The sequence below is a fragment of the Sinocyclocheilus grahami genome, unplaced genomic scaffold (assembly GCF_001515645.1).
Source record: "Sinocyclocheilus grahami isolate Dianchi unplaced genomic scaffold, SAMN03320097.WGS_v1.1 scaffold174.1, whole genome shotgun sequence".
NCBI classification, from domain to species: domain Eukaryota; kingdom Metazoa; phylum Chordata; class Actinopteri; order Cypriniformes; family Cyprinidae; genus Sinocyclocheilus; species Sinocyclocheilus grahami.
Window position 1 is genome coordinate 1,198,323 of NW_015505353.1, and position 10,069 is coordinate 1,208,391.

Sequence of the window (10,069 nt, forward strand, 5' to 3'; positions counted from 1 at the left end):
AGGAGGAGGAGGAGGAGGAGGAGGAGGAGAAAGAGAGGGTCTTGACCACTGAGAATATCACCACAATACCAGAGCCACAGGTTAGAGAGGATTACACAAGTTTTTTCATGTGAGCAAGTACATGCACATTTTATAAATTCATTTAAAGGTTTTACTTCGGTACACCAGGAATAAAGTTTTCCCCTTTATTTATTTATATATATATAATCAAATAAATTAAAGGCAGTGCAACAAATGATGCATAAATACTTTTTTGCGGAGAAATTCCTTAATTGTTATAGAATAATAATGCATAATAATAATGAACAGTCTTAATTTACTTTTTGCAAAATGGGATTTTGTGTGGTGTTAGCTTTTGGGCTGTTAATTCATGAAAAAATATTTTATTTCAGTATTATAAATATACTATTATAATATTTATGAATATTTTAAATTGGTTTTTATTTTTATATTTTCATTATTTTCACTTTATTTTAATAATTTTATTATTATTTTAATATTTCTATTTAGCTTTGTTTTTAATTGTTTTAGTACTTTTTTTCATTTCAGTACGTTGCCAATGCAGCATTTCTAATATTTAGATTTCAGTTATATTCCAATAGCCTCTTGTTTATTTTAATAGTTTAACCGTTTTATTACCGTTTTAAATTTAGCACTGATTTGAACACAAGATGCTGATAAATTGATTGCATATATCGATATTTACCAAGTAAAGCCCCCAAATGATTATTTACTTTTTATCTTAGGCCACTGAAGGGAGAAACTGGGACGACTACATCTTGGTCTTGCAGGATGGCGAGCCATCTGAGAGTGAAGAACAAAGCATAACCACCACGGCTCCACTCTTTAAGCATGTACGAGGGCTAAACAAGGCGGATTTTCAAGACCCTCTGATGGGGACCACATCTGGGTCCTCCAGTCCAGATGACGGCAGCACTCACAGCAAGGACTCTGATTTCACTATTGTTAATCCTACTGACCTTTGAACCTGGATTCCCTCTAAATATTACTGGACCCATCTTCAACACTTAAGAAACTCTGCTGAACGTTTGCGGATACGAACTCAGGCTGATTGCCTCATGTGCCCCATGCCCTGTAACTGAATCCCTAACCACACATCTTGTTTCTTAAATCCTGGACCTCTGCCTGTGTATTTAAGTACAATCTAATTCAAATGTCTCTTTTCTTTGTGCCCCAAATATAAGGCCCTATACTGTACCATGTATACCATGGATCCTTTGCTCCGTTACCTAAATGTGGTATCCAAAGCCATAAAAAGCAGCATCAACTCAAATGAGATTCTCCATTCTGTAATTTTCTTTGAAAATGCCCTTACGACTGAAAGTTTTTGACATCACCTTGACGTCTATGTGGAAAACCTATATTTGTTTTCTCCTAAATCAATATCCTGTGAAATATATTTAACACACTCTCTGCCTCAGATAAAAGCTATATTTGCTACAGTTCTCCCTCTATCTCTGTCTTTGTCTTCTTTTGGATTACTAAAGCCGTGACCTTGACAGATGCTCAATCTAGTAGTAGAGAGCTCTATTATCAATATGGACTGAGTGTCGCTATCATTCACTCACTCATCTTTACTGATTTTCCATGAACCAGTGCCTGAACAGTTGTCCATTTTTGCCTGTATCTTCTTTTTTTTTAAGATTTGCAATTTTAGTCCATAGACCACAACATCATTTGTTAAATTATTTCTTATTTCTATCATATTTGTCATTTTTAAGCCAATGATATGTGAAACTTTTATGTTCTAGTATTTCTCTGGTGTCATTAGCCTCATTTTGTCTTGGTTCCCGTGGAAACTGTGTATTGTTTTGCACATGACACAAGGGATGTTTCTAATACTGATATCCTATTAACTCTGGATGAATAAAAAGCATTACTCTTGTCTAATCCAAAGCTTTGTGCACGCTACACTTTTCTTGTTATTTTTAGCCAATGATTTCCATTTTCTGTGGAGTTGATAATTGTCTAGTCTACCTAAACCCAGTCAACCAGTAGACAGTGAGTGAGCCAAGTTTGTTTTTTTTAGGCACATGACCTAAAATTCAGTCCAAATAGGCAGCTCATGATTTCAAACGCGACATCTAGCGGCCAGTTATTGCTATAGCACGATTGGCTCCTCGTTGATAATAAATTAACTAGCATTTCATCAAATTAGTCCTCAAATTCGGACTATATTACATTTCCTCATTTATGTAAATCTGATTTATTTAGCATTTAAAGGCTAAACAAAATTTTGTAAGCTCATAAAGGTCTTCTCAAGTCCCTCGTGTAACATTCCCAAACTTTCGTGCAGTAAATAGATACTTTTAGACTGAATCTGTCATATTATTTTAGAAATAATTCGAGTTTGTAACGTTCGAGCTCTGGCCAATTCACGATAATAAAAAAAAAATGTTATAACAGTGTAAATAACTTTAAAATTCGCCTTATTTGGTATTTATTTTCCAATTAGGACTGAGAGGGTGTGGCGTTTTAATGCAACTCCAGCCAGAAGCACAGACTCAACGATCCACTCACTTCATTAACTTATTTTGTCATTTTAATTGTTTTAGATATGGTAAGTAGCAGAAATAGTAATAGCATTTGATCATTTCATCTCTCGGACACCATCTATAAAGCTCGGTGTTATTAATATCAAGTTTATTGCTGTTAAAATTTCGCGCGGCAAAGAACTCGCTATCAGTTGAAATCAGACCGTCGCCCATTAGATTATGTGCATCTGTCAGGAGAGCACAAATGTTCGTCCAATTAACTAATTTTAGCCTTAATGCCTAGATTGCTTAATGAAGAAACGTGAAAAGGTCGTGTTGGAGATCGACCCGGTTTCGGCCGCGCGTGTGTCGAGCACTTTGAAACTTCTTCACTTAGCATTTCGGCTGACTTTGGGGTGTATGTTTAGGGAATAGGTAACAAAACGTGTGGCCTCACATCAAATCTAAGATGTATCAGGGCGTTCAATTACCCCTGTGCCTCATATGTGGCTTATATTCACAGGTAATAGTATTTTGAACCTCAAATACGTGCGGCTACCGGTTGCTTTAGAGGGCCCATGTTGTATTTGCTGTGTGTTCATTGTCTTGTTAATACTATGTGTTGATATCATGCCGAAAATGTTGTGAAATACGTACAGGATATCCAGAAGCACCGTCAGGGCTTTCCGTCTTCTCTGAAGTTGTCTAACGGTTATATTTTACCTGAGGGCAAGATGACGCCCAACACACTGTTCGTCGGCGGGATTGACATGAAGGTAATGATGCTGATGGTAAACCGAAGCTTTTACTCTTTTACAATTCTAAACACTACCCACTATGCCATTTTTTTTTTATCTACTCTCCAAACTGGTAACGAACTTGTTCGGTCAGGTGGACGAGAACGAGATCAGAGAGTTCTTTGCCAAGTACGGGTGTGTGAAAGAAGTGAAAATCATCACTTATCGAGGAGGAATATGCAAAGGGTAAGTAAGAGTCATGATTTGACCTGCTGTGGAAAAAAATAATTGGCCTATGCGTGTTTAAGCTGAACGAGTCTAGCCTGACCAGCTAAAAAAGTGGTCAAAACCCTTCTAGAATCAGCAAGGCTTGGATACCAGCCAACCAGCTTTAACTGCTCTAACTCTCTCTCTCTCTTTTTTTTTTAATTATCAGAATTGTTTTCTAATAGCTCATTCCGAATATATTGTGTATATACTAATATATAGCATTTTTTTCTGAACTAATTTAGTTTTAATCTAATTTTACCAGACTATCATAATTGTGCATCGCATCAAGTCACCCAAATGTTTCTTTTGTCATTTTTGCTTTCATGCCGTTCAAAGAAAGTCATCTTGGAACAACATGTAGAGGAGTAAATGACCGAATTGTCATTTGTGGTGTGAAATATCCCTTTATAGAATGTGTCTTGGAAACTGCTTTAAAAAAAATGTCTCTGTCACATCTGATTAGTTACCCATCTTCTTTCACACAGGTATGGTTTCGTTTATTTCAGCGAGGACGTTGATATCCAGACTATCGTTGATGTAAGGAGGTCACTTTTACTTGTCTACATGACCATCTTCTCTCTTTTCTGTCTGGGTGTTGATGTTATGACGGTATCTTGACGTCTCGTACATTTCAATTCTTCTACAGCAGCCGATCAGTTTTAAAGGGAAAAAACTCAAACTGGGACCTGCCATCATGAAAGAGCGAAATTCTCGTGAGTCCCTTCACATTGTTGCCTGTTTGGTCTGTCTTGTACAAAAGTCATGGAGTTGCTATATATATATATATATATATATATTTTTTTTTTATCTTATTGGAAACATTTGTACTTGTAAATTGTTTAAATTTTTGAGAATTGGTAGTGGACATATTTGGAAATACTCTGATCTTTTAAAATTTTTTATCTTATTGGAAACATTTGTACTTGTAAATTGTTTCAATTTTGAGAATTGGTAGTGGACATATTTGGAAATACTCTGATCTTTTAAAATGATTTCTGCAATAATAAATGTAATCTTAACAACCTTATAAGTAGAGATGCACCAATCGATCGGCCAGGGATCGGAATCGGCCGATTTTCCTCTTCATCGGCCCGGATTGGTGATTGGCCGATCAGTCTCACTACTTTCCGATTTCGAGCCGATCCGTTTTGTTATCAGCAGCACAGGCAATAACATCAGCCGTGCATTTTCGCGCTCTTCTCTCCGACAACCCCTTCTCTCTCACACGCGTCTCATTCGCTCCGGTTAAATAGTGCTTGTATTGCACATCATTTTAGTAATTCCCTCAGGTTTCGTGCTTATACCAAACGCGCACGCACCACCACTGATCTATATTAGTGGAGCACACAATCCGCGCTCGGTCTCAAACAGCTTGTGAGCCACAAATATACCAAAATGAGTGGCTAACTGCGCTAAAATGTTCAAATACATAAAAAATTGTCAAAATGCCGGTCTTGGCGAGTATCCAGTTAAACACAGTCAGTTTTGGAACGTTAAATAGTTGAGAAAGAGAACGCATGTTGTGTAACAGTATATTGGGTCCGTGGATAAACTCTAAATGGGGACCGCAGTCCAATATTCCTGCTGCTGTCTGTCATGTTAATCAAAGAACAAAAGACAAAGAAAATAATTTTCTGCTCTTGACTGAATAGGTTTTATAACTTTAATGGCAAGCATTAATCTGTATTTAATTTTTACAATGAAGACTACAGAAATTAAAGTAATCAAATGTAAAATAACACTGGATGTGTTATTTTACATTTGATTACTTTAATTTCTGTAGTATTTCTTACCTGAATAAACTTACTTAACCTGAAAAACTTTATTTTATTACTGACTTTTTACGTGTTTATTTAATGAAAATAAAACTTTGCATTGAAAAAGTAGATTTTTGCTTCTATATGCTGTCAATTATAGTTCTTAGTAACGTCACTGTAATGGCAGATCACACTAACAGAAAATCGGAATCGGCCAAGAAAATTGCAATCGGTGCATCTCTACTAAAAAGTCATGTAATTTTCATTATTTAAATATGTGTTGGAATCTTATTCTTAGGTTCAGTGTCGTCTCCAATGATTGGTCCATCACAGTGGATAAGCTCCACCCCATATGTGTACTGCAGCTGCTGTCCCCCAAGCCTGGCCCCGCCCTCCCCTGTCTTCAATGGAGGGAATCAATACATGCAGGTAACTAAAAAATAGATTTTTGCTTCTATATGCTGTCAATTATAGTTCTTAGTAACGTCACTGTAATGGCAGATCACACTAACAGAAAATCGGAATCGGCCAAGAAAATTTCAATCGGTGCATCTCTACTAAAAAGTCATGTAATTTTCATTATTTAAATATGTGTTGGAATCTTATTCTTAGGTTCAGTGTCGTCTCCAATGATTGGTCCATCACAGTGGATAAGCTCCACCCCATATGTGTACTGCAGCTGCTGTCCCCCAAGCCTGGCCCCGCCCTCCCCTGTCTTCAATGGAGGGAATCAATACATGCAGGTAACTACACAAAGTTCATACAAACCATGACACTCTGCAAATTTACATCATGTGGAGGAGTTAGACATTCTGCCTCCTAAAATTTTGCACATTCCAAAGATTGTAGAATATCATTGTTTTTCCTATGTGTCTGTCTGTCTTTATAGCCTTATTCGTACTCCAGTCCTCCAGGATTTATTGTCCCACAGGTGCCCATGAATTATGCACAGACCACATATGCCTACCAGGTACACAATCACTTGGGCACACAAACACGTATGGTCACATTGCTTTCATCTTGCAGATACAGACACTTGGATATCTTGTGTTTTTTTTTGTGTGTGTGTGTGTGTGTGTGTGTGTATAGTATCCCCTGCCACAGTGGTGTGGAGAGCAGAGGACGAGGCTTGTCAATCAGGTCAGCTCCACTCCCCTTTTTCTCGGTTGGTAAATGAGGGATTGAGCGCAAGAGGTTGAAACAGTAAAGAATTTATAATGTTGCAAAGGTTTTTCAAATAGATGCTGTTCTTTTGAACCAATTATCAAGAATTGTGGTTTCCACAATCCACACAAATATTAAGTTAATACTGATAGTAATATATTTCTTGAGCACCAAACCAGCATATTTGATTTCTGAAGGATCTTGTGATGCTGAAGACTGCTGAAAATTCAGCTTTGCCATCACGGGAATAAATTACATTTTATATTCAAATAAAAATGATTTAAAACTAGAATTATATTTTTAAATGTTTATTTAAAAAAATGTAGCCTTGTTAAAATATAAGATTTATTTTAAAACACGGAGTAATCTTACTGTCCTTTTATCCTTGGAGATGCACCAATATTTGTTGTAGTTCATATTGTAGTGTAATTGCTTACAGTACAAATTGAACAAAGATGTTAACCATTTTAGCTAACTTCAGTTAGTCTAGTGTTCTTGCCTTGCCCATTAAATTAAATTAAGAGTGTGTAAGCTAGTCCAAGACAGCTGCCTCTAGCATTTTAATAATGTCAGTGCAGTGTACCAGTAAGCACCGGTTTTACTTTAGTCTATGCTAAAGATCATTGTGTCTGAGATTTGCTAAAATGCTCTGCAATCAGGACCCTATGAATTCCTTTTTTTCCTTTTTTTTTTTTTTTAACCAATTGTGTTTTTCTGTTTCATTTTGATGCTTATAGTTTGTAACAAAAAAAATAATTAGTGTTTTTCATTAAATGTTTAATTGTATTAGTATTTCTTTAAGTACATTTTACTATACAATAGTAATATTTGTATCAATTTCAAGGTAAAACAAAAAGCATTTCGGCGAGTTGTAGTGAAAACCTTTTGAGTTTTTTTGTGTGTGATATGACAGTACCGTATCTCAAATGAAACCGTGAGATATTAGTGATGTGAACTCTCAGGGCTCTAGGCAATGAACCAGATCGACACTATCATAGTTTCATTACTTCCACAAGTGTGAAGAGTAGCTCTGAGCAACTAGCTCAGAACATGAAACATGTCATGATACATGTCAATCTCAATGTGCCACAAGACTGCAACCATACGTTCTTTATTATCCTTGGTTAATGAAGTGCTCTGTACCCATATTACGTTCTGTGGTAAGCCTTTAGATGGCAGTGCTGGCTTAATATGAAAATTGCAAACACCTGAAGGGAAAAAAGCATGCTAAAATTGAAAGGCTCATCAATATAAGAAAAGTATATGTGGCTCTCTTTCAGAATTATGTGGATTGTGGAGTCCAGACTTTGCTAACCCTTCTGTAGCCTTCAACCACTAGCACAGACTCCTTTTCTTGGTAAGTTTTTGTGCACCTAAAATGAAGATACAGTCTTTAGTCTCAAGAGTCACTTTGTTTCTTTTTCTTAGGGTAGAATCCCATAGAAGCAGAGGACAACTTGGAGATCAAGCAGTGAACTTCATTGTGCTTTGAAACACCGTTGCAGATAGGGTCACCGTGGGTGTGATGTGAAGGTGTATTTTGAGGGAATGACTGATTTATGATCATATGATCATACTGTAACCTAATGCCTCAACACATCCACACACTGAAACATTTGACAAGCTTTGTTTGCTTTTGCTTATTCAACCCATTTTTTTTTTGTATTGTCTGTTTTTCTTTCTTTGTCATGGCCAACTAACTTTAAAGACACTTTTAAGCTCACAAATACATATTTATATTTTATGTTTGCTTATTTTAAAGTTTGACTCACTGTTGGTGATGCACTGTATGCATTTAGGTAACTGTTCTAACGTGTTCAGTGTGTTGTTTTAAACCAATGTTCATTAGTTTACTCATTTAGGCTGGTAAGTGTTCACTGTTAGTTTTGTTTTGGGGTTTTCACATTCAGGGCACATGTTTGGATTTTCTCTGTTTATTGAGCACCAGGGTACAGTGGCTTCCCCCTCCTTTTTTTTTTTTTACTCTAAATCTGCTTTCATCAGTTGTCATCACTGTACTTCCATTAATTTTTCATTAACACTGTTTTTCTATGTTGGTGCAGTTAATAGGTTTAAATAAGATCACTGCATTAATTTAAAAATTACAATAAATTTTTTTACTGAGCCCTGTAAGTCACAGCAGGTCATGGGACAGTTAACTTGTTTTAAATTAAAGCGATGACGGAATATTGATATCACTGAACACAGTCGTACTGCATTTTTCTATTTTTCCAGCACTTTTTTGCACCAGGTCATTTTAATTGGGTTTTTTTTTTTTGAAGGTTTGTAAAGTTCGGGTATTGTTGTTCTGAACACAAAGCACTGTCATTTTATCCATGGAGTTACACTGTTCTTATAGGTTTTTCTTAAGGGGGGGCTTTGATTTAATAGCTGCAGCATATTCATCAGATACTTTTAAAAACCAACTCTGACTGGCTTGTATTGAAATATTGCAGTTTTATTTCCTCATTTCCCATGGCTTCATGGGAGTTGTGGTCTATATTGTACCATAGTCTGATAACTTCTGATCACTGTACTCTGGGTTTGCCTTTTGTGTATATGTTTTGGATTTTGATGTTGGCATTGTACGGTTTTGCTGTTTTTGTTGATAATAAAAAGTTGAATTAACTTATTTTTGCTCTAAGGTTGCTTTTTTTTATTATTGTAATAGGCACCAGGTTTAATTTTTTTTAAATGTAACTAGTTTGTGAGCTCCATTTTTGATCGATTGTTATTGGAACTCATTTTATTGTAACTTAAAGGAGAAATTTCTGGAGAATCTTATTGTTTGTTGCTGTGGAATGTTGTAGTATGTGCTGGCCTCTCATCCCCCTGTATTGTCTGGCCTAAAACACTTTTAAATTATGAATTGGTCATGTTTTATTCACATTAAATATGAATTTAATACCGCTTCTCAAACACATGAATATGCTTTAACATGGACCACTCTATAAGTGTTAACATTTAACAAACATCACATTCACTTGGGAGTTGAGACCACTTCGACCTGACAACTTCTGGACTGTTTGACATTAGTCATTTTAGTAGCCTACTCTTGTTGAATTAACTTATTTTTGCTCTAAGGTTGCTTTTTTTTATTATTGTAATGGGCACCAGGTTTAATTTTTTTAAAATGTAACTAGTTTGTGAGCTCCATTTTTGATCGATTGTTATTGGAACTCATTTTATTGTAACTTAGAGGAGAAATTTCTGGAGAATCTTATTGTTTGTTGCTGTGGAATGTTGTAGTATGTGCTGGCCTCTCATCCCCCTGTATTGTCTGGCCTAAAACACTTTTAAATTATGAATTGGTCATGTTTTATTCACATTAAATATGAATTTAATACCGCTTCTCAAACACATGAATATGCTTTAACATGGACCACTCTATAAGTGTTAACATTTAACAAACATCACATTCACTTGGGAGTTGAGACCACTTCGACCTGACAACTTCTGGACTGTTTGACATTAGTCATTTTAGTAGCCTACTCTTCAAAACTGAATGGAGTTCAAATAAAAAAAATGTATGTTGCTAGATATAGAATGTAACGCCGTTATTTTGTCTCTGAATTTCATAACACTGTTATGCTTATTGTCCTGAACAATAATCTGTGTGTATGGTGGAAATATACAAAGTATGAAA

General features: G+C 35.9%; 2 protein-coding genes across 10 annotated transcripts in view; both read left to right on the forward strand.

Moving 5' to 3' along the window:
• Positions 1-1,911, forward strand: part of tbc1d5 (TBC1 domain family, member 5) — a 16,762-nt gene extending 14,851 nt beyond the window's left edge. For 4 of the 6 annotated variants that reach the window (XM_016283395.1, XM_016283400.1, XM_016283396.1 and 1 more), the window contains 2 exons: positions 3-80; positions 747-1,911. In XM_016283395.1, the coding sequence (XP_016138881.1) occupies positions 3-80; positions 747-986 (318 nt within the window). In that variant the 3' untranslated portion in view covers positions 987-1,911. The remainder of the gene's footprint in view (positions 1-2; positions 81-746) is intronic. The other 2 variants (XM_016283398.1, XM_016283399.1) reach the window with 2 other exon arrangements.
• Positions 1,912-2,496: 585 nt separating this feature from the next.
• On the forward strand, positions 2,497-9,055 carry LOC107593610 (deleted in azoospermia-like). 4 transcript variants are annotated; one of them, XM_016283405.1, is made up of 10 exons: positions 2,497-2,581; positions 3,155-3,271; positions 3,387-3,478; positions 3,988-4,039; positions 4,149-4,215; positions 5,558-5,688; positions 6,149-6,229; positions 6,349-6,399; positions 7,704-7,780; positions 7,852-9,055. In XM_016283405.1, exons 1-9 carry the CDS (start codon positions 2,579-2,581, stop codon positions 7,746-7,748), a joined length of 639 nt encoding a protein of 212 aa, XP_016138891.1. In that variant the 5' UTR covers positions 2,497-2,578; the 3' UTR covers positions 7,749-7,780; positions 7,852-9,055. The 4 variants fall into 4 exon arrangements, with proteins under 4 accessions (XP_016138891.1, XP_016138890.1, XP_016138889.1 ...); XM_016283403.1 differs by lacking the exon at positions 2,497-2,581 and adding an exon at positions 2,660-3,018 and having other exon boundaries at positions 7,857-9,055; XM_016283401.1 differs by lacking the exon at positions 2,497-2,581 and adding an exon at positions 2,661-3,018.
• Positions 9,056-10,069: the final 1,014 nt, after the last annotated feature.

Bases quoted from the DNA above. Each gene is read 5' to 3' on its own strand.
- LOC107593610 (XM_016283403.1), top strand. From the start codon at position 2,965: ATGTATCAGGGCGTTCAATTACCCCTGTGCCTCATATGTGGCTTATAT. The intron at 3,019-3,154 runs GTAATAGTATTT...AAATACGTACAG, and splicing joins TATGTGGCTTATATTCACAG to GATATCCAGAAGCACCGTCA. The intron at 3,272-3,386 runs GTAATGATGCTG...TTGTTCGGTCAG, and splicing joins TCGGCGGGATTGACATGAAG to GTGGACGAGAACGAGATCAG.